The sequence below is a fragment of the Podarcis vaucheri genome (genome assembly GCF_965113315.1).
Source record: "Podarcis vaucheri genome assembly, chromosome: 9".
In the NCBI taxonomy this organism is placed as follows: domain Eukaryota; kingdom Metazoa; phylum Chordata; class Lepidosauria; order Squamata; family Lacertidae; genus Podarcis; species Podarcis vaucheri.
The window spans coordinates 38,738,418-38,763,487 of NC_138767.1; the positions used below are offsets into that span (position 1 = coordinate 38,738,418).

The 25,070-nt window shown below is 40.1% G+C and overlaps 1 protein-coding gene across 4 annotated transcripts in view; it reads right to left on the reverse strand.

Moving 5' to 3' along the window:
* The window catches only part of TTC29 (tetratricopeptide repeat domain 29), a 123,676-nt gene that overhangs the window by 19,980 nt on the left and 78,626 nt on the right, over nucleotides 1-25,070 (reverse strand). For all 4 annotated transcript variants that reach the window (XM_082237704.1, XM_082237703.1, XM_082237706.1 and 1 more), the window contains exons 10-11: nucleotides 23,877-24,000; nucleotides 19,964-20,203 (exon numbers count right to left, since the gene is read on the reverse strand). In XM_082237704.1, coding sequence (XP_082093830.1) covers nucleotides 19,964-20,203; nucleotides 23,877-24,000 — 364 coding nt within the window. The remainder of the gene's footprint in view (nucleotides 1-19,963; nucleotides 20,204-23,876; nucleotides 24,001-25,070) is intronic.

Here is a 25,070-nt window from a genome sequence, read left to right on the forward strand (position 1 = left end):
TGTTGTAGAATCATCTCATTAAACACTGTACAGAGATTTAGTCAGACAGGTATGCTTTGTGCATGCTCACGCCATTTATTCCTGACACTCCTCATTTCTAATCATGACTATATACATTTTCCTTCTCAGTAAGCCAACTGACAAGAGACTTATCTTTACACTTTAAATTTTTTAAAAAGAGTCATCCAACCACAAGATCTAGAAACCTATTCTTCAATATGAGGCTACTGCTTGGAGTTTCACACTTCTATCGCTTTTCAAATTTCAAGTGTGTGGTCTCCAGAATGGAGAGGATTACAAATAGGAAGAAGAACAGAGAGAGGTAGAGAAAAATAATAATATTGGATATGGCTGTAGAAGGGCCAGTCTGTCATCTTCAGAACTTTATGGAGTACTTCTCATTCCACCCTTTGCCCAACTTTTGGAATCTGCTGAAGTTTTGATGTATAAAATATTTGTTTACGTAACACCTGCATTAGAGATCTGAATTTTAATTCTACATTTGTTTCAGCTTTAACCAGGACATGTGATTTATATTTCATCATTAACATATTGCATCCAAGTTAAGTTCCGAATAATGTTCTGAGGAAATCCAAATGAAAAAGATTACTCAGGTATATTGCACTGACCTTATCTTTCAAATATCTATGACGTAATTTTTAAAACTGGTTACTATTTCAGAAGGGACGCGGGTGGAGCTGTGGGTTAAACCACAGAGCCTAGGACTTGCCGATCAGACGGTCGGCGGTTTGAATCCCCACGACGGAGTGAGCTCCCGTTGCTCGGTCCCTGCTCCTGCCTACCTAGCAGTTCAAAAGCATGTCAAAGTGCAAGTAGATAAATAGGTACTGCTCCGGCGGGAAGGTAAATGGCGTTTCTGTGTGCTGCTCTGGTTCGCCAGAAATGGCTTAGTCATGCTGGCCACATGACCCGGAAGCTGTATGCCGGCTCCCTCGGCCAATAAAGCGAGATGAGCGCCGCAACCCCAGAGTCGGTTACAACTGGACCTAATGGTCAGGGGTCCCTTTACCTTTACCTTACTATTTCAGAAGTTATTTTCCCATTGTACAAATATATGCAAGTTATCTTCCAAAGCAGACTTTGCTCACTGCATGCATAATCAGTGCTGAAATAAGAGCAGCATGAGGTGTTCATAGATTATATTATTTGAGCATGGGGGTGGGTCAAAGCTGCCTTGTATTCCTTTGGGCTGGATCTGGGGACTGGACTGCAGGAGATTTTAGTTGAGTATTACCCCTAAACAGGTTTTTTTTTAATACATTCATGTCTGTTGCTCCCCTTTCACTTACTCTAACTTTGGTGTGGTGTAGTATACATAATTTAAATAACCAGAGAATGTCTCTGGGCTTGAAACCACCTGCTGGCTTATATTAGCTAATTAATGGTGATTTATCTGAGTTACTAATTTGAGTAGAGCTGACTGCCTTCAGGATTTTTTGTGAACGTTCTAAGGATTTTGATTATAAATATGCTTACTTGATGGGCACTCTACTTTAAATACTTTAAAAAATATTTGCCTGCCAGTAGAAAAGGGTTTTTTCATGCTAGTACAAATAAATTACCTTGCATTGTTTTCTATTTCAAATAATATATTCAGGTGGTTTGTTTATGTTGGTACACAATTTTATCTCTGTCTGGTTCCCTTTCATTCTCTTTCTCATATTAGGGATTATTTGCCTAGCTTCCAAACAGCGACCGTTTGAAAAATAGTACTGATCTCATACCCAGAAAGCTTAATCATTTTCACAAAAACTAATATAGTAGATTCATTTTAGCCAAACTTCTTTATCATGCTGGCCTGATTCCCATGGCCTTAAAGTGTGGATTTAATGGTGGTACAATCTCTGAGGTAGAAATATAATAGAACCCTCTCAACCTATTGGATCTATGTAATTTCTCTTTTTCTCTTCTAGTCTCAGTGTCTCTTAAGGCAATCTGCTCTGAAGACAGCAAAGAAAGCTAGCCTTTCCTTTAACTGTGCTCCCATTGCTACTTATACTAAACAAAGAATCAAATCCCTAGATATGTTATCCAGTAGACATCTGTTAAATACACAATCCTAGAGGGGAGTTTACTCTATTAACAGGTTTATTCTTTTGCTCCACAGTTAAGAGAATCTATTTCTGTGTTTTACATTGGTTTCTAGTACTTTACTGCATTAGAATACATTGCTCATGCATTGATTACAGAATGTATTGGGGATGCATAAAATTCTGATATATATATTTATAGTCAATGCCAAGTACATTAACAACAATAACAATAGCATCCTATATATTCCTGGCTGGAAGGAAGGATACAGTAGTGGAGAGAAATAGGTAAATGTAAAGGTAAGGCTAGAAAATGTGGAAGATGAATGAATAGGGTAAAGCATGCATATACCACTTCATCAATACAGCAAATAGAAAGAATGTGGCATGGCTTTCCATAGACAAAGTAAGCAATGAATTGTGCTGCTATGTACTGCACCTCTTCCATATACCCTTCTGCCATTTCTACTGATTCTCATTTCCACTCTCTCTTGAGAATGTGGCTCTCTCTCAGGTGTTTGATTTTCTAAACCTTCCAATATTCTTTGATGTGGCACCCTCTGATCTTTGTTCATTACTGCTATAGATCCCTATCCGACCTCTCACCTATCACAGTTCCAAATTCACCCTCCTTCTCTATGGGCTGTAGATGCTGTGCCAGAAATGTTATTTACTCTTCCCGGATTAATGAGCTCCAGCTATTTCAACAGATTTTTATTGCAACCATGCAACTTCCATGCACACTTCAATAAGTCACATGTGCAGATCTCAGAATTGTTTTACAATTCTTTAAAGTTATACAAGTGAAAAATACTTTGCCATTCTTTATTATTTGAACCAAGGTGTAACCAATGTAACCATTCCCTGCTGCTCACCAACCAAACCTCAAACTCAAACCTTATGGAACTAACTTTATGCGGATCATCGAAATCCAACTTGAACAGAATTGGTTACAGAAACCCATTAAAAAAGTCAATATTTTCAAGATTATTTCGGGAAGGGGGGGGCAAGTTCCCAACACTGGAGACTGGAAGATTTCAGGTAGGGAAATCTTAAAGTCTTAAAGCCAGCAGGGGGAAGCTCTGGCCTTCCAGTTGTTGGTGGGCAAGAACTTTCATAACTCCTCAGCACCAGCCATATTTGCTGGAACTGATGGAAACTGGAGTCCAACAACATGTGAAGGGCCACAGGTTTCCCATTCCTGCCTTAAAGGGACATAAAAGCTCACAGTCTTCTGCACAAAAACTTCATTATTCCTAATGTTCTCAATGGGACATATTGGAAAAAGTCTACCCATGTAGAAGAAGAGTTTGGATTTGATCTCCCGCTTTATCACTACCCTAAGGAGTCTCACCGCGGCTAACATTCTCCTTTCCCTTCCTCCCCCACAACAAACACTCTGTGAGGTGAGTGAGGCTGAGAGACTTCAGAGAAGTGTGACTGGCCCAAGGTCACCCAGCAGCTGCATGTGGAGGAGCGGAGACACGAACCCAGTTCACCTGATCACGAGCCCACCACTCTTAACCACTACACCACGCTGGCTCTCAGAAGGTTTATCAGAGGCTACATTTGGGAGCAGCATCTTTAGGTATTTGAGCAAGAAGACAGCCTCTACTGCAGCAGCACAATACAGATGAGAGAAATAGATTTTTGGTGCAATTTTCTGCACTCAAAAAACCTGGCACTTTACAGAGTTGTCATCCAAAAGGAAAGCTCACTGAACTTAGCTGACTACTCCCTGAAGACCAGTTTGCATTTTATTTTAGGTAAAGAGTGCTATAAAAATAAACTGCAGTGTTTTGGGTTTTTTTGGGAAAGGGGGGGCGTAATTCAAGAGATTTGCTGCTTCTACTATGGCACCATGTTCTCCTAAATTTTCTCACTGACACACGAGTGAAAGTCTGCAAATAATGATGGTGAAAATGCTTATACCCAGTCAATTCTGGTTTTCAATAATTTTAAGATTTACAACATCTGATCATTCTAGGAGCAAGCAGGATTCTATTTGGTAGGATATATGTACACTACTAAATTCAGCTTGCATTCTGCAAGCATATATGTATCCTTGGCGACAGCTGTAAAGCCTTGCCTCCCCCCGTCTGAGGTGACTTCAAGTGACCGAGTCACTAACGGGGTGGAGAAATAAAAAAATAACTTTCACACATCTACTTTTTCAAGATGGGGACAATGTTTGCCCACCTCCTGTGATGGAATTCAGGAGAACAAATGAACCCTACCCACTCCACCCCACCATCCAATAATGCAAAATAATCATTATAACAATGGTAATAATCCAGTACAAACATACCAATTACAACCACAACTGTATAAAAATCAGCAAAAGCCTGGGAGAATGGAAAAGTATTTCCTTGATGCCTGAAAGACAGAAGCTCAGGTGCAAGGCAAACCCCTCTGGGGATGGTATACAGATGCCACCACAGGAAAGGTCCTCTGCCCTAATCTACCTACAAAATCTCTAAAGGTGATGCTGGTAGAAGTGGGTAAACTAGAGCAGGGCCTCTTGGTAACGTGTGTGTGTGTGTGTGCGCGCACGCACGCACACACACACACACACAAATACAATATTGTTGTAAATGACAAAGGGGACAAAAATATATCTGAAAATACCAGATTGCATCCAATTAGGTTGCTTCATTTGCTTCCACAGTGGATCTTCCTCTCTCTCTCTCTCTCTCTCTCCCCCCCCCCATGCTTTCTAAATCTTTTCTGGGGATTTCTCAACCCTTACACAACACTAAGCTAGATGGTAACTGAACTGGATTGGTTAATAAGAATGGATGGGTTTTTTTTTTCTTTCTTTTTTTACATTGGAGCTTAGATATCACTTGCCTGCTAATGTGAATGGCACTGGTGTCAACTACAACACCTTTTGGTGTTTAATAATGATAAAAAAAAATGTATTGTCAGTTTCAAGTGCCTTGGTATCTTCTACATTGCTGGAGGAAATGATGGGATCTTTACAGAAATTTGAACTTCCAGTAGCTGTTTATAAATGTTTATTGAAATGTTATAAAATTGGATGTTCAGGATCTTAGAGATGAATGGAACAGGGAACGACAGTGTTCCGTTCCACTCAATCTATGGAAAAACACTTTAGCACCTGTATCTAGTGTTTCTTTAGGCTAGAGACTAAACAAAAATGGATGTTCCAAGCATATCAGGACTCTACAGTGCCTATTTATAAAGAAATTGTGTAGTTATGATAGATGCTGGTGATGTAATGCTGATAACGCCTCTTTGAGGCATATGAAGTGGGAGTGCCCTGTAGTGTCTTCTTTCTGATGAGAAGCAGTATTAACTATGTTTTGGAAAAATCATTCGTATTTGTGGATGTTCACACACTTTTAAATTATGGAGATGAACAGATGGGCAATGAAAGTGGATCCTGCGAGCCCTTATGTTTGAAAGAGACTTCAAGGCTGGAAGGATATGCACCAAACACCAGTGGTCTGAAGATCTTACTGCCCTTTCTACAATTAAACACCTATCTTATATTTGTCAATCTCATGCATAAATCTATTTGGACATCTGGACTACTTATATTAACCTATACATTTAAGTCAGGATTGATGTGTTATTTTTTGTTAACGTGAGCTGACATTGTTCTTTTCTCTTCTATTTTATTTGCATTAAATAAAAAAGAAAGAATAAATCAAGGCAAAGTGCACAAACAAAACTAAGAAGGTTTTATAATTTGAAGCAACAAACTACTTTAAAAGAGATTCCAGTATGTATTCAGTGTAGAATGCTGTACAAGCAAAATTCCCAATGTGTTATTACAAACTGTGAGCAGATTTCATAAAACAGCAATAGCAAAACAAAGGAAAAGATAACATTGGTGGGCTTTTCCTCCAGCACATCCAAGAAGGCTAAGCTATGAAACTGTGATGGAAATATTAGAGCTGTTATGCCTAGAAAAAAAATGCAATGATCATTTCATTCTTCCTGTCTTTTAATGCTCTAGGGGTTAGGAGACGAATAGGAGCAATAAGTTCACTTTGCAGAATTAATGCTGTAATTCTTTATCATAAGAGCAAAGCATTACCTCAATCTGATTTTTCTACAAAATGGTTCAAAGTATTTTTAATGATGGCCCTAATTTGTTAACACCTCCTAAATTATTAATCCCCCTTTATATTCAAGTAGTTATTGCATGTCATAACAATGTATCTATGCAGGGAAATTTAATAGTATTTTCTGCATATCAAGAAAAGGCTTGTTCTGCAAAATGCTATTAAAATTGATAATGAGCTAAATATTTGCCATAGCAAAAGCTGAAATTACTGTATCAATCAACCTGGGTGCTCTTATTCAATAAACAAAAATTATCACATTAACCTCCCCTAGTTCTAAGTCACAAAATGCTTCCCCCCGTGTGTACACCTAAGGCCTCAGACTGGTTTTCTCAGGCAGTTCTCTTTTGCTGTTTTCAACTGGAGAGAATAATACAAGCTTTTCATCACCTTCCAAATTAATCTGTATTATGAGATGTCCAGTAGTTCCCCCCCTACACTGAGTTATGATGCTGTTACTAAGAAGCCACAGCGATAAGCAACACTCTTGAAGATAACCTTTTTACTTTCAACCCAGAGAACACAACCAAAAATAAAAAGCATGTACCTGAAAACTGCCTCACTCTATAGCTTTTTTCTTGATTCCCAGCCCCCCAATCCAACCTGACAAAGTGCATTCCAGGACCAGAGCACAAAATACAGAACTATAATCCACAGTACAGATTCTAGGTTGAATCAATAGCTTTCTTCAGCTTCCAAAAGAAAAACAAATCACTCCACAACTTCATTCTCTTTGTAGAATACAAAGATTCTGAAATAGCTTATTGCAAAAAAATGAGTATTTTTATGGCAATATTTTGTTGCTGCATTAAGCTGATTACCCATGCCTCAGAATGTGGCCAAGAGGAATCAGGATAAAGCCTCAAAGGAAGAAATTCAACTGAAAAAGGGTCAATGCATGATGATCTGCTGAGCCAAATACAGTGGTTTATGAACTTAATCCGATCCGGAAGTCCGTTCTTAAACCAAAGCTGTTTTGAAACCGAGGCATGCTTTTTCTAATGAGGCCTCCTGCTGCTGGTGCCCTTCCACTGTTTGGATTCCATTCTTAGACCGAGATAAAGTTTGCTAATTGGAACACTACTAACTTCTGGTTTTGCGGAGTTCATATACCGAATATTTCGTAAACAGGGCTGTTCTTAAACTGAAGTTCCACTGTAATTGTGTGAAACCTACTGCTATATTATTAGCAAACTCTACCCGAAAACCAGATCAGGACTGCATGTGCACCGTGTGTATAGACATAACAAGCAATGTAGTAACTCATGCTGACAAAACTCAATCTAGACCTGGAGGGTGTGGAGCAGCTAGAGATATTTCAATAAGGTGTTTTAACTGACCCATTAGGCAAAGCAGGAAAGCCAGAATCCTAGCATTTATATCAGTTCTTGTTCATCCAAAGGTTGCCTGCCAACTGCAAGAGCCAATGTTCCACAGAACTCTTTCTTTTTGCACCTGGCTCTGAGACTTCAAGTACAATCCCAGCAGGCAGCTCACCAGGTTAGATTCTGGAGCAGAAATGGAGACTGTGCAGGCCTCCAACATTCTTCAGCTCCAGCCAGCATGGCAGAGACTCCAGGATGAGAGAACTGTAGTCCAGCAATGTCTGACGAGCCAGAGGCTCCTCATCCATGTTCTGAAAGGCTTCCTGGTTCAAGCCACAGCTTTCCTGTCAAGCATATTTATATATTTAGTTACAGCACAGAAATGTGAACCTGTGACATGACTTTGGGTGTAAGCCATTTCAAGCTCACTTTTACAAATTCGAGAGAGAGCCGATTGAGGATCCACCTTGCAACTACCCTGATTATTATTATTGCAAATGTGTTAATGAGGCAAGTTTGAAAGAAGGCAGCTTGTCTAAAGCCATGAGTGAGTTCATCAGAGAGACAGGAGTGGCATTTGAAATATAGGAGAAAAGGATAGTGCCTTTTAATGAAACCCACAACTCCCAGCCTTTGATTCTTTCCAATTTTAGCCAAACATACTCACCCTGGATTTTCATATCTGGTTATGACTCAGAAGTGCCATGTATATTGTCTAACAAACTGACAGAAAATGAGCGTGTTTATGACAGTGCCACAAAGAGGATAGCTCAGTCAGTAGAGCGTGAGACTCTTAATCTCAGGGTTGTTGAGCAAAAAATCCCTACATTGCAGGGGTTGGAGTAGATGACCCTTGCGGTCCCTGCCAACTCTACAATTCTATGATTTAATGTGCTTATCTTGGATATACAGAATATTTAACCATGTTTCAGTAGGACCAAGAGTCAGGGCTCAGTCTACTTAATAGAACAAACACCCCCAGTGCTTTAAAAAGCTTGTGCTAAAGATTGGTAAATTGGTAAGTACGTCATTTCATTTTTAAAGCAGCGGTTCTTGAGATAATGCTAAAGAGCACTTCAGCATTCGATAAACAAAAAAGGGCTCTCTGAAAAGCAGTAAATTTATTTAAAAGCACATCATATTATTTTAGATCAGGGGCTGGGAACCATGTTGGCTCCACAAGTGGCCAAACCTCCATGTGTATGCAGAGCCAGTGTGGTGTAGTGGTTAAAAGCGGTAGTCACGTAATCTGGGAAACCGGGTTCGTGTCTCCGCTCCTCCACATGCAGCTGCTGGGTGACCTTGGGCCAGTCACACTTCTGTGAAGTCTCTCAGCCCCACTCACCTCACAGAGTGTTTGTTGTGGGGGAGGAAGGGAAAGGAGAATGTTAGCCGCTTTGAGACTCCTGAAGGGGAGTGAAAGGCGGGATATCAAATCCAAACTCTTCTTCTTCTTCTTTTGACTAATGCACATATTTTCCCAAGCCACTTCACTTTAATATAATGCATTTTAATGTTATTGTCACCAATATATTCATTTATATGCACACTTTGCCCTAATATATGCATTTTTGTAAACACTGTTTGACTGGAGAACTGCATCACAAAATTCAGAGACATGCACATTACGAAATATGTTTGTGTTTCAGTTCTAGTATTGTTTTGGAAAGTGTGAAATAGGTAGGATCAGCTTTAAATGCAAACTGAATCAAATTTCTATCCTATCCCTAGTCTGGTCCAAGACAAGAAGTGGCATGCAATAAAGCTTGATGAAAAGGAATAATAGAAGAACATGGGAAAGAAGACAGATACAGGCGGGTTATGAGATGCTTTCTATTTATAAACCTTCAATTTGTGGCTTTGGAAAAAAAGGGCTGTGTGAGAGAATGAAAATGCATAAGAAGTTGAAGCATAACACTTCCTTTGAAAAAGTTCCTTCTATAACAACACATTCTGGAATTCAAAGGCAGGGGAAATCACAGCTTATGGTCAAAAGGGGTTCACAGTATCTTCACATTTACCACACGTGTTTTGACACAGAGACTTTCTAAATCTGTCCACTGCAGAACTATTCCCATTGCTCTGGCTTCCAAAACCAAGTGCAGTGTGATCCTAAGCATGTTTTCTCAGAAGTTGTTGCTACTGAATTCAAGGTAGCTTTTGTATCTAATTACATGGGGTTGCAGTCCTAGTTGGATGCAAGACCTCTAATATCGCTTGAACTTACCGTATTTTTCGCTCTATAACACGCACCCGACCATAACACGCACATAGATTTTGGAGGAGGAAAAGAAGAAAAAAAATATTCTAAACGAAACAGTGGATGTATGATTTTTGTGGTTCATGCTGTGGCCACAGACATGTGATCTGACGGTGAGTTTGGGGTAGCCCAATGCAAAAATCCTGAGGATCCATGTGGATCCATGCTTTGTAACCACGTTTTTGCACCACTGCGGCCCCAGGCAACAGTGGGTGCGTGATTTGGGGGGGGGGCAGGCTGTAGCCATGGACATGCTATGTTCTCTGGTGGTGAATTTGGGGTGACCCAATGCAAAAATCCTGAGGATCCATGTGGATCCATGCTTTGTAACCACGTTTTTGCACCACTGCGGCCCCAGGCAACAGTGGGTGCGTGATTTTTTTGGTGCAAGCTGTAGCCATGGACATGCTATGTGATCTGATGGTGAATTTGGGGTGACCCAATGCAAAAATCCTGAGGATCTATGTGGATCCGTGCTTTGTAACCAGGCTCTCTGTCCCTCTCTTCTCCCCACTCAGTGGCTCTTCTCCCGCTTTGCTGTTTCAAAGTGAGCAAAGTGACCCACGGAGGAGGGAAGGAAGGGGAACCATGGATCCTCTGCTCACGACTGCAGCAGATCCCCCCGCCACCCGCAGGCATTCGCTCCATAACACGCACAGACATTTCCCCTTACTTTCTAGGAAGAAAAAAGTGAGTGTTATGGAGCAAAAAATACGGTACTTTCTTTTAAGTTTACCTACTTAGAGTCACTTAATCTGCATATATTGTAAGTGGTTCACAACGAAGCATGGCAAAAACAACAAAACAATTTCACACACACAATAAATCATTATCCATTAGAGCTCCACACAAAGAACAGCTCAAGAAAAGGTTTTATTAATTTGGTAGGAGTTACACTGAAGGGTGGATTAAGAGGCTATTGGCTTGGATCCTAACTTCCTGTGAATGGAACTTGGCTTATGGAACATTCCTGCTGGAGGAAAAAAAGGGGGAGGCAATCCCTCCCTGCCCTGCAGCCCCCTTATGCCCTCTCAAAAATAGCTCCAGAGGATTTCAAAAGCAGCAAGGGCCGTCTTTAGCATGTGTGCCACCGGGGTGCAAAGATCCACCCAGCACCCCCAAATTTAGTTTAGCTCCCAAACAATACATAACATAATATTTTGATGTAAGAGTTAATTTTGTGTGCATGGTGCCGTTGAGTCTGACAAGCACCGTCGTTGAGTTTGACAAGTGCCGCCATTGTGAATGACAAGTGCCACTGCTGGCGCGCCTTTGGTAAATGAGCGCACAAAGTTGAAAGTCCTTTAGCGAAACAGTAGGTATACATTTCGGTAACACCTAAGTATATATGTATTTTGTTTTCTAGCTTGATCAAAATTATTTATTATTTCACAACAGGTAGATAGTTAAGAGCTTAGGCAGCTTCAGCAGTGGTTGCCCCCCAGAATTTGGTGCCCGGGTGCCCCACACCCCTTGCACTCCCAGGTAAAGACAACCCTGATGGGAGATAGCACTGGGAGCTGTTGGAGGGCATGGGGAAAATCAGTGAAAATAGCTTCCCCCGCTTCTCCCAGTATTAGCTTTCACTGGATCAGAGCCTCCTCCATTATTGTGGGGAGGTAAGGAGAGTCCCATGGACTGCAAGATCAAACCTATCCATTCTTAAGGAAATCGACCCTGAGTGCTCACTGAAGGACAGATCCTGAAGCAGAGGCTCCAATACTTTGGCCACCTCATGAGAAGAGAAGGCTCCCTGGAAAAGACCCTGATGGATTGAGGGCACAAGAAGAAGGGGACGACAGAAGACGAGATGGTTGGACAGTGTTCTCGAAGCTACCAACATGAGTTTGACCAAACTGCGGGAGGCAATAGAAGACAGGAGTGCCTGGCGTGCTCTGGTCCATGGGGTCATGAAGAGTTGGAAATGACTAAATGACTAAACAAACAAGGAGGAGAAGATGAATTTAGGATTACTTTCCCTCATATTCAGAGAAGTGTGATACAAACAATTGCTATTGCTACCAATTATGATTTTTTAAAATGGGAGGAGCTGTAAGGACAACTAAGAATCCAACTCCATGTTATTATCACATCAGCCTGATTGTTTGAAGCTTTTGTCACATGTTGACTACATGGTAGCCATCATTGGGAAGAAAGTTCCAACATGATGCGTTTGTCACTTCATGAATGGTTTTTTAATAGGTCCTCTGTTTCTACTTTGAATCACTTGCAACTAAAAGATCAATCTGCCATTAAATAATGCTTGAAACGGCAGAAGGCTTGCTGTTTATGTAAACTTATATCAATATATTTCTATCAAAAAGAGAAACGAGTATCAGAAAATAGAAATTGTCCCAGTCTTTAAATGCAAAGGTTAAAATATATTAATCACTGTCTTTTTTCATTTGCCCATTTCAGACATCGGTCAATAGGAAGATCTGATTTCTTTATCCAAGCTTCAGAAATATAATATTAGTATCTTCAGAGAAAGATCTTGTCTGTGAGAGCTCCAATTTCATTGCCCCAACTCAATTACTGCATTCTTGAACTGAAATGTATTCATTTGTGGGCACTGAGGCAGCCAGTGGGAGGGTATTGATTGGAGTATAATGTCATGTGAAGCAGTAATGTCATTTGAAGAGTAAGATGAAAAAGTGTTTTCTGCTTAATGGGTTGGTATTAAGTAGGTGGGAACAGCTTCTAATTAGCCAACAATTGCTGTGTTTCCCAGTTTTCCTCCTTCCCCTCCTCCTGTCGGTCACCAGCTGCCAATCTCCCTCTCCCTTTTTGTGTGTGTGGAGTTCATTGCTCACTGCAGTGAAAGTCTTTGTTTAAAAAAAGAGGGCTCCCAGGGTCTCAGCTGCTGGGGTACAGCTTGCTGCCTGCGATGAGTAGCAACTGTCAGTTTATTTTATCTCAGCCTTTTCATCATTCTGCTGAAACTGGTCGAGTGAAACCACCTGAGAGACCTGAGGATTCAGTACCTGCAAGTCATTAGCCAGGACTGCTCAGCCTCTCCCCACACAGCAAGTCAACTGAATATAGCCTAAAATACAGTCCACTTTAACCCCATGTTTTCCTATGGACATGTGAGACTTCCACTTGTATCCTTCTGCCAAAGAGATAATTTCTTTAATGTCCCCATAATAAAATTAGTATGTAAAGGTTTTTCTAACACTGCATGGTACCTCACAATAACAGGGCTCAATATCAGCTTCTGAGAGAGTTAAACATAATGAAGTGGACATATGAGTTTTATCCCAATCTCTTTCATCCAGAATAGTTTCTGGTGTCTAGATTATGTCCCAAAGCACACATTTCACCATCAATAATATCCCCATAATTCACTGTCCCATTTATCTAAATATGTGTTTTCTTCCTTCTTTTGTATATGTCTCTTTTATTTGTCATGATTATCATTTCATCAAATTAGGTATGCATTTACAACAAATGTGTGCTGCGCAAGCAATAAATGCATAATTTCCCTTTCGCAAACCTCTGTTTCTGACTGTGGTTAAGAATGACAAATAGAAAAAATTTAAATTATCATCAGGAAAAAACCTTTGCAGTAGAACATGAACATGAACAACCTGTTGATTTCAGTACTAGTATTAGTAACTCTGTGGGGATTAGTTGCTTGGTTATTCCCATGTGCTGACAATATGACATTAATAGCTTCCCTGCCATCTCCTCTGTGGTTTAACATAACACTATAGATAAATAAAAGTGTCTAGCATCATAGTATTGCAATTTTAAATGAATGCTACACATTGTAAGTATGTATTTTATTATAATTGTCAATAAATTAGGGAACGGGGTGATTTTAAGACATCCCAGACATATTTTGGCCCAGGTGACTTTACTTTTGAAAATAATAATATCCAAGCAATTTACATTTGCTTAACAAGGCCTTTTGGGAGATCACACTTTAGATAACCAGCTCAGTTGTTTTGGTTCATCCAATCTAATTTATATATAGTAAAAGGGGCATAAATAATATATATGTGTGTGTGTGTGTACATTGTGCATTCACTCCAACACAGTTATCATTAAATATTAAACATCACCCAGTATGCTCTGGGGCTGAAATACCAGGATGAAACCAGTACAAGGTTTGGATGTGGGCAGTAGCAGAATATTCATTATTTCATTCTTGTAAGGTGATAGTCGGCTTCTGGGAAAGCACAGTTGAAAATGCTGCCTTACTCAGACTTCAGTCTGACCCTGGCTGATCTGACATCATTAGTTGTTGGCTATGGTTTCTTGTTCTACTACCTTCTAACCTGGAACATTCCCAGAGTAAAGAGAGACAGAAATGAAAGAGCTCGAAAACTGGAAATGGTGGCTGTCAGTCACTTTCCTGTATGGGTCAACCAATTCAGCATTATCAGTTCAGAGTTTCTCAAGCCTAGGTCCCCAGCTGTTGTTGGACTACAACTCCCATCATCAGCACCAGTGGTCAGGGATGATGGGAACAACACTCCAACAACAGCTGGGAACCCAAGATTGAAAAACACTGGTGTAAAACTATGGACCAATATGGAGCCTACACACAAGACCGGTAACACAGTGGGCTCATGAGCACATTTGTACAGTTATAGCTTGGTTCTTGAACGCCTTCGTACTCATACATTTTGGCTCCCGAACACTGCAAACACAAAAGTAAGTGTTCCGGTTTGTGAACGTTTTTCGGAAGCCTAATGTCTGACGCAGCTTCCGCTTGACTGCAGGTTTCGGGAGTCAAACAGACTTCTGGAATGGATTAAGTTCAAGAACCAAGGTACCACTGCACCATGTGTTGGTGCCACCAGATATTCATTGTTGTATACAACATTTGAAATAATGACTACAGACTCAATGACTATAGACCTGATAAGTAATGCTGTTAATTCTCCTAACTTTCAGGAAATGACCTTACTCAACTCTACATGTGGCAACTCTAAGCAAATATTACATCCAAGATATGGAAATATAGTGAGCCCAAAAGATGAACAAAGAGTCTCACTGCTGTGGACAGAATCCCACTAGTGTTCCATGCACAACTAGAACTAGCCTATTTTTCTTATGAATGTTGTCAGATCTTACAATGATGCCTTCAGTACTTTCAGCACAATCATTATGTCTACAAGGCATAATTTTGGGGGGTAAATTTCAAGCTTTGTAATGTTATTTTTAGGATGTCATGGATACATTGGTTGCCAAAATACAGTTTAGTCTTTGGAGCAATAGGACATGTGAGCCAAGGGTGTCCTTCAAAGACATTTGTAACAGGCACTCACTCCCATTTTTCTTTCTTAGCAGAAGAAGCTAGGTGCTCTGTGTTTACTTACACATGTGTAGCATTGTCTTTGCCACATATTAATATCTTAGTCTGAACTTGTGCAATTCAAACTTAGTAAAGGGGAAATTGCCAACTCTTCTGGCAATTGTGTAGCATTATGCAGCACAGTCAGTCAACATGGGTGAGACCCTTCAAGTAAACCATAATAATAATAATAATAATAATAATAATAATAATAATAATAATACTCTTTCCTTGACTTGGGCTGGCAGCAGCTGTGGCATGCAGATCAGCCCAAGTCCAACTTGCCTGAACCAACCCCCCTGCAAGCCCGGACATTTCCTTTAAAATGTAAAAATCCACCCAGATGGACATGTTGGTCATCCCCCCCCCCCCGGACATGCCCGGGTTTCCCCAGATGTATGGCAACTCTACTTGCAACTCTACTTCAAGCATCTGCTTTCATTTACACAGCCTTTTCATTTCAACTAGCCATCTTGGTATGATTGAGTAGAAGGTTATTAATGTGATGCTGAATTTTGGTATCGTAGATCATAGATCTGTGATCATAGATCTGTGAAGAATCTTACTACTGTGGCCTTAGTTCAACTAACAGTTGTGCTGTATTTTGGAACTTGCATGAAATAAAAGCTTTCACGTCCATCCCCCCACCTCAGAAAACCCCAAAAAACCAACTTGCAGCAAATCAGTAATCAGAGAGAAGTTTAAAAAAAATACTTCTAATCTTCTAATTTCCTCTTTTTATGTGCTGTGCCTATAAGTTCAGAGGGCATCAAACTGTTCAGGAAATATACTAATGATCTACCATGTAAAGACAAAGTTATAAATGAAGTATAAAAAAGATGAAAGAAACTTTAAAAATGTATGCTGAACTAAAGAGACAAAGTATTCAATTGAAAAGTATAAAGTAAGTATAGGTGATGTTTTAATGCTCATATGGAAAATAGCAAAGGGGCAATAAATTGCAATTAAGACAAAAATGAGAGTAAATCTTAGCACTTTTTTGTATAATGGAATAATAAAAATGCCAGATATGCTGGGAACACTTAACTATACAACTGGTTATTAATTAAACAGAAGATGAAATAACAGAGTGCAAGAAATGCGTTTGAATTAAAATCATTCTTTATCCCTGTAACACTGCTGGAATACCAGGAATTTCTCCCCCACACCAACAACTGCAAATCACCTTCCTTTTCTGAATAAGTACAATGCATTTTGGTCTGAAGCAGAAATTTCTTATTTATTTTCTCACTACTGGCATCCAAACTGATCTACTGGTATTTTCCTAACACTCCCTCTTCTTGTCTTGTAGGATCGAATAGTTAATATGTCACCTCAGCAGCCCAGATTCTTCAGATTCTTTCTTCTTGGCTTCACTTTTAGTTGGCTGGCCTTTGCCTCAGTTTCTAAAGCCTCCATGGCTAGCACCTGAAGCCTCAGTTTCTCTTCCTATGGGCTCAGATGTCTAGTGAGCTGTCTCTGTTAAAGCAGCTACAATGTTGTTTCTGCAATGTGAAGCTTAGAACTCTCTTGGATTCCCATTTAAATGGAAATGTTCCTGAGGGTTCACGGAGAACAGCTTTCAGTTTAGTTTCAAGAAATGAAACTACCTGCAAACAAGGTGCCCTTTTAGAAGGCATCATACCTCATCAGCTCCATCTACCAGCTCCATCTGATATGCAGGCTGAGACCCTACCTGCCCCTGGACTGTCTTGCCAGAGTGGTGCATGCTGTAGTTATCTCCCACTTGGACTACTGCAACGTGCTCTACATGGGGCTACCTTTGAAGGTGACTCAGAAACTACAACTAATCCAGAATGCAGCAGCTAGACTGGTGACTGGGAGTGGTTGCTGAGACCACATAATACTGGTCCTGAAAGACCTATATTGGCTCCTAGTACATTTCCGGACACAATTCAAAGTGTTGGTGCTGACCTTTAAAGCTCTAAACAGCCTCAGCCCAGTATATCTGAAGGAGCGTCTCCACCCCCATTGTTCAGCGTGTACACTGAGGTCCAGTGCCAAAGGCCTTCTGGCAGTTCCCTCACTGTGAGAAGTGAATTTATATGGAACCAGGCAGAGGGCCTTCTCAGTTGTGGCGCCCACCCTGTGGAACGCCCTCCCATCCGATGTCAAAAAAATAAACAACTATCTGATTTTTAGAAGACATCTGAAGGCAGCCCTGTTTAGGGAAGTTTTTAATGTTTGATCTTTTATTGTGTTTTTAATATCCTGTTGGAAGCTGCCCAGAGTGGCTGGGGAAACCCAGTCAGATGGGCGGGGTATAAATAACTTATTATTATTATTATTATTATTATGACTTACAGGCTATCCAATTTGGTTTCTGAAGCTAAATCCTGATCAGAAAATAAGAGCAATTAAAACATAGGGGAAATCGTTAAAAAAGAATTAAGCATTGATAGAATTAAAATTTTACATGCACACATATATACTGTTACACACTGCCCCAATTTCCATGTGGTGCAAAATTCCAGGAGTTCCAGGCACATAACCAGGTTCATGTCTCCTCAGAATGAGAGACAGCAAGACTATGGTGCCTTTATGATATATGGTTGATTTACACATATATACAACCTGGGCTTATGGTGGAGGGACTCACAGCAGGAGGGTCTTGCTTCTCCCAAAGTAGCAGCCTTGGATTCCAGCATAAATCAATCATGGTTCTATCTCCCAAACTGCAGCCTTGTTTCTACCTTCTAGCTCACATAACTCAACTCTCAACTCTCCTCTTTGTCTTTTTAAGGGGAGTTGAGGAAGGAGGGCCAACTCATTTGTTATCTGACACAGAGCCACTTCCTTTGTTATCTTAATGGCCCATATTTAGAGGGCCATTTCCTCAACAAAAATAGTCTATTAAAAATTATAGACAAATAGGTCCAGGGTTTTTGTGCTGAGCGCTTAAAAAAATTAATTTTTGCAAAAAAAGCACCTGCCTAACTTTATTATTTTTTGGGGAAATTTGCTGAGATGATTTCCCCTAAAATTTTGGATAGTTAGTTGCCATATTTCCCCGCAATGGCCATCCTTACAATTTTGGGTAGTTAAAATGAATTTAGTTGATCTTCCCTATTGTTTTATGGACTATTTGCATGAAAATAACATACATTGCAAAGGTACCCCTAGGTAAGAAGCATGCTAAATTATAGGCAAATAAGTTCACATTTTTGTGTGTGTGCTAGGCATCTTTAAATATGACTTCTTTTTTATTTAGGGGGAGAATGAAAAGGGATCTGCTTTCTTTCCTGTGGTTCTGTGGGAAATGGTTTTGTTATAAAAACAATATGCATCTCAGAGGAGCCCCTGGGAAAGTAACCTGCAAAATTTCAGAAGAATGGTGCAAAGGCTTGTGTTTTGCTCACTTTCTGTGACTTTAGGTGTGAATTAAGTGCAAAACTAATTTGAGAGGAGTTGATGTGGGAACAGGTGGCAATGTGGCTGAAGGAGCTGAATATTCAGCATTTTCTGAGCAAGCACCACTAGCACAACTAGAAAAGAGCACAGAACAAACATTAACAAGGGAATACATCACTTCAACATCCCTAGGAGAGATTGGATTGGAAAGCCTTCATAAAACAATTCCCTTCAAATTAGAAGCTAGACTTGCCAGTCACTAAAGGGCTCTCCCTCCTACTTTCCCTTACCCTGGTGTTTCCTTTATAGGGCAGGGGAGAAATGTTTGTTTTGGCAGACATATTCTCTACAGCTGTTTAAAACTGTCAGATCTCTGCAGCACCCCAAATCAGTCCAGTACAGCTTAGACAAACTGTCTGAAGCAACCTGCTGTGGTTCACGATTCCTCCAAATCTGATTCCTGCTTCTGCTATGTGTATGCCTTTGAGTGGAAAATGAAGAAGTGTCAGCAGTGCTTTGTGCGACATCCAAATTCAGTGCTCCTACAGCTCTTGTGCTCTACGCTCAGTGCTGGCTTTTGCCTCAGTTGTGCTCCCCTAAATCTGCCTCTGAATGAACTGTTTAGATGCAGCATGTGAATAACTAAATACTTCTATACATTATCCTAAAAGGACCCATTGGCTGCTACAGAGTCATCTATAAGGCCTTGCAGATTCCAGCCGACAAGGTAAAATAAGAGGGCAGACCCCTTTTTCATCCTTATAATATGCCATGGAAACGACTGTGGTGAAGGCTATATATGAACTCCCACACATATGCATACAAAGAGTTTTAGAGTTCTTTACCACTGCGCATTTTCCACTGTATATTTCCAGCACTTACATAAAAGCCATTTCATAGCCCTGCTTCCATATCAAAGAGATAAATATCTAAGGGTTCTATTCAACCTTCTGCAAGCTGCAGTGGGAGTTGGGAATTGCTTCAAACTAGGCAGAGGAATTTGTGTGTCAGATTTCAGGCGATTTCATGCTCCCACCCGCCACCTGCACAATCTGCAATGATTGATAGGCCCTTACTACCCTCTGGAAAGGCTTTTTGGGGCAGAGGGAGATGCAGGCAGAGGAGAGAAAGGAAGAGAGACATTGCATAGGCTTGTCTTCTGCTCCCTGCACTGCTGGTTGCAACTGCTACAGTTTAACTGAGATTCACATGAGAAATAATACACTGCTGTTACATTCCTGTGAGAATGTGGCCTGGTTAATGTATCAAGAAAAGAAATTATTTTACCAATGTTTTCTAAGCTTGAAATTGTGATAACTTCAAAAGCAATGTCAGTGAGCTTCTAGCAAATATATCCATTGGACTTGATTGTCTGTGTTTGTATATAGACTTATTTAATAATTTTTTAAAAAAATCTCATGCAAACACAAGTCTTACCTCCACCCAGGACAAAGTTAGTCCAATAGGATTAAACTCAGCAAGTAATTTAATAAAACTATACAAGAAAAATGACTTAACCATAAGGACAATGCAGCACTAATGCGTTTCATAACTACTGTCTTACCAACTGGAAAAGGGTCAGTGAACATGTCACTTCGGTTCTCCTTCCAGGCCACCAGGTACTTGATGTTGGCGTAATCTGCAGCTTCTGTGCGACTGTTATATTTCAGCATCATGTTATGAGCTTTCCCAATGCCACAATATACCTTTGTCTCGTTCACTAGAGCCCAGTCCGAAAGAGAATTTGCTGTATCAAATGCCTGATCAAAATACTCGCAGGCCTTGGAGTAGTTACCCTAATAAAAGAAAAGACAGGTACGTTCCAGTTTTCAAATACTCCAGCATTTCTTATTTTCCTCACTTGCAGCCTTTAAGAGGTTGCAGTTTGTTGCATACTGAACCAACAAAGTGGCAAATTGTCATAGATACCCTTGGATTTACAGCTTTACATTATTGACTCCATTTTGTACCATTTAAAATGGAAAGAACATTAAACAGCAGACCAATACTGGAAGTACAGTAACTAAAAGGATAATTATCCTCCTGTGATGACCTTCCTTGTCTGATGAAAAACGGGGAGGGAAAATGCTATTGACTCTACTCTTTACTTTTTGCAAAAGCAAGAGTCCTATTCTCCCAATACAAGCAAGGAACATGGAGGAGGCACTTAAATTTATGGTTTGGATCATCTCAGAGAATTGCTAGAACCCTGAATTACTGCCACTGTCACTTTCCCCTATAATCTTACTCTCTACAGTAAAATGTTCCACTACGACCTTTAAGATCAGCTGGGAAGGCTCCCTTAAACATACTCAATATATAGCAAATATGTACTAAGTCAGGACTGCAAGGTTACGCAGAGATGGGTGTTCCCTAGTGGTCTGGACTCTTCTTCCCCCCTTAAGACTTGTCTACACCTAAGTCTGTACAGTGTATATTTTCTGGAAGCAGTGCCTGATAGTCAAATCTTTTTGTGGCCAGGAATAGGAGTAGAATAATTAGAATATGGTTACCAGCTCCAAGTCATTGACATGCAGTAGATTATAAGCCAAAACAAACAAACAAACAAACAAACAAAATGCTCGCAAATAAAAGTGTGCCATAAAGGTATACTTGAAATCTAGAAAGACAATAATGATGATGGACATGGATAAGCACTTCCATGTTAGGTGAAAAATAGTATAAACATTAAATAAGATACTCAGGTCCTTATTCAATCCTGAAATTCAACCCCACGTTTTGTTTAGAAAATAGCCTGAAGATATACGATACAGTATATATGCAGTTAGGTGTTGCTGAATTCACTTTATCAAGCATTTATCTGGGGTGTCGTGATGACAGTGCTAGACAAGGACTGGCGAGATCATGATTCACATCACTACACAGCTAAAAAGGTTACTAGGTGACCTTAGGCCACTCACACACACTCTGCTTAGCTTACCTCACAGGGTGTGGGGTGAAATAAATATGTGTGCTGCCCTGAGTTCCTTGGAGGAAGATTGAAACCAAAAGGAAGAGTGGAACAAATAAAACTATTTTTGTGATAGCCTTCCACTTTTAATCTAAGTTTATAAAAAGTAATATTAATGTAGCACATGTCTATGCCACCTTTCAACCAAATAGTTCTCAAACACAGTTAATGTAGAGCAAAATACAAACAACAAAAGTTACTCCCAATAATTGGGTAATTCTCTAAAATGATGTGGGATGTGCAGCTGGGGGCTGCAGCAGAAATTAGGGAGGATCCTAGGCATCCAGTCATTAATCTGTAACACATTCATAAAAGTTACTTTCTGCATATACTGAAACATTAAAACACATGTGTGGAACTAATTCATAGGTAAGGGTAAAGGGCCCCCTGACCATTAGGTCCAGTCGTGGCCAACTCTGGGGTTGCGGCGCTCATCTTGCTTTATTGGCCAAGGGAGCTGGCGTACAGCTTCCGGGTCATGTGGCCAGCATGACTAAGCTGCTTCTGGCGAACCAGAGCAGTGCACAGAAACACCGTTTACCTTCCCGCTGGAGCGGTACCTATTTATCTACTTGCACTTTGACGTGCTTTCGAACTGCTAGGTTGGCAGGAGCAGGGACCGAGCAAGGGGAGCTCACCCTGTTTTGGGGATTCGAACCGCTGACCTTCTGATCGGCAAGTTCTAGGCTGTGTGGTTTAACCCACAGTGCCACCCGCGTCCCTGGAACTAATTCATAGTTATTACTAAATAGATATTCCAGTGACTATGGACTGTCTAGCCTTCTCCATGTTACTTGTTCATGTGAGATACACATGCATAATGAAAAAAGTTAGTTGATAGGAATTAATGTTCTAACTCTCCTGGTTTTTCTTTTTTTAAATTGTGCATGTCCAATTGGGCAGTTGGATAGGGCTTTTTTTCAGCCAGAACTCACTGGAACTTAGTTCCAACACCTCTTTGGTGTGTTCCAGTACCTCTTTGTAGCGTACCGGCAGCTGTATAGCAGCATGGCGCCCAGAGCTGTGTGTCAAAGGCTTCAAGCTTCATGCCACTCATGGCGTTATGTCTGTAGCGTGTTGGGGTTGATGTAATGCGGCTGCAGCAATGCCGGCAGTGGGGCGATCAGGCAGAGAAGTGTTCCCCCCAAAAAAAACTGATCCACCCCTAAGAATGCTCCACGTCTTTGGCTCCCCCTAAAGAAAAAAGCTCAACAACTTTGGGTTGTCTGTCAAAAAAAAGTGGGAGTTCCTGCACCTCTTTTTCTAGAAAAAAGCACTGATGTTGGGCAGTTCTTCATATCCTAAAGAATCTGAAATCTCAATGAAGGAGTTGAGTCAAATCAAACTTGAATGAAAAGCATTAGAACATGAGCTATTCTCTGAAAAACTCTTTTGAACAGGTATTAAAAAATAACTTTAAGTGGTACTGTATTTCAGCTCCCGATTCAGAAAAAGGGCTAGATTAAGCAAACCAATGAACAGAAAACCTGACATTGTGTAGACTTTGGCACCAATCAAAGTGAATGATGAGCACCTAAGATTCACATCTGACACCACCCAGGATTCCGTATTTTACCCTCTTCAAAAGCTGGGAAGCAGTAAGCAGCACAGATGCCTGTCATTTTAAGGCTGCAGTTTACTGTAATAGCCTAGTGCAGAAATCAGCTTTCCTGCTCACTGAAGAATGGAATCACATTGGGGGAGTTTCAGTGACAGCTGAAGCTGCATCAGAATAGAACAGTAAGATTAAATGTTTGACTTGCTAGCTACGGTTCAGATGTCCAACCAGTTTCTGAAAGATATGCACTGTTACCATACAACCAGGATAATGCCGTCTTTTGTTGGTATGCAGGCCAATACCTCTGTACTTTTCAATAAATTGCTAGACTGAAAAGTTTTGGATCTTAACTACCTAAGTCAACCACAGCTCTTCCAAATGTGTACTGTGTATTTGCAGCTATGTTAGACTGTGCATCAAGTCATCATTTGAAAGTTACAAATGCTAAAATCACTGGGAAGAATTCATCATCATGCTAAGGCGATCATTTCATCAGGGCCAACATTTTGGCTTACCAGATGGAATGACCCCCAACCCCACCCTGAGATTTGTTGTGCAAGTAGAAATCCTTTTGCAGGGCTTCTCATTAGTTGAATCCCACCCATTTCATTTTAGGGCTATCTAAAGCAAGTACTCCCAAGATTTGCTACTGTTGGGATATGACACAAAAATAGCTAGGAAACATTATTCTCAGCAACGTTTCATTCTTTCATGCATGCATGCATTAAAGTATTTATGACCCACACTTTCATACAAGCACATAAGGCATTCCAAGTTATATTGAAGTCATCAAAAGCATCCATAACAAACATCAATAAAAACAAACAAACAAACAATGTCGCAACTGCACATATATACTTATATTTAAGAAACAGATCATATGAATCCACTGACGATGTTATACTTAATCTATGATATAACTTCTCAAGCTAATACTTACTTTTTGGTTGTAAATATTTCCAAGAAATGTACATGCATCCACTAGACTTGGGCCAAGATTAACTTTGTTGGTAATAACCATAAACTTTTCCATGTACTTAATAGCTTCCTCCACTTCTCCCAGACTAAGAAACAAAGCAACGAATAAACATTTAATGAGCAAATTCATCAAAGGAGCAAATTCATCATACCATGACTGATTATAGTTGAAGCTCTGCTCAGCAATCAGTGCATTGAAATTTGTAAGGCACAATTTTGTAGCTTGAAATTATTAGTGTTGTTTGCGGAAGAATTGTAGGCCGCAGCAGCTACATCACAGTTTGAAGGCTGGAGCTCATAAACACCATGGCCTCCTTCAAGACGTAATTGCTGCTCTTTATCTGGGTAAGCCAAGGGTTGCTGGAGTCATACTACCTACCACATCTGCAGTAGATTGCAGGTGTTACCTCTAATTCCCAATTCAATATACACAACCTGAGGTCATTGCCAAATCTAAGCTGAATATTGGCAAATGTACATTGATAAGACATTTGCACATTTTTTAATAAAGCAAGCTATATTAACAACAAAGCACCTCCACACCGCCATTACAACACACAGCCTGATGCTACAGTTTGTTTGTGGGTGAAACATCACACAGTTCTTCTTTCTGAGTCTGTGTCATAGCTGGTGACCTTAATATTAGCTGTGAACCTGAGTGTCTAATGTGGCAGTGCAGAAAACTAAATGTCACGCCACCAGTGAGCCAAAACCTCCAGTCCTAATATAGAAATGTGTAGAAACTAAAGTTTATAGGTAATGACAAAGGGAATTGTTCTCTTATTGTTTTAAAGAAGACGCTTCAAGTTAATTTTATGCAGCAAAAGACTGAGCTTTAAGAAATAAAAATATACCAACATAGTATGATATCTATGTACCAAAATATGAATGGTGGTGTTCTCTAACCTCACATATGAACCATAGAAATAGAAGACAATATCTACAAAATTGTAACAATGCCGTGATGCCTCCACATGATTAAGTGGATCTAAATTGTAACAAACTGATAAAGTGCTTAACAGTGAAATCCTACATGTGTCTACTCATGTCTAATTGAGTTTAGTCTTAGGGCTACAGTCCAAAATTTCCATGGGGTTAAAAATGGTCTAACATTTAACATTTTTTCATCCATAGAAAGTGTTTATTTTATTACAAT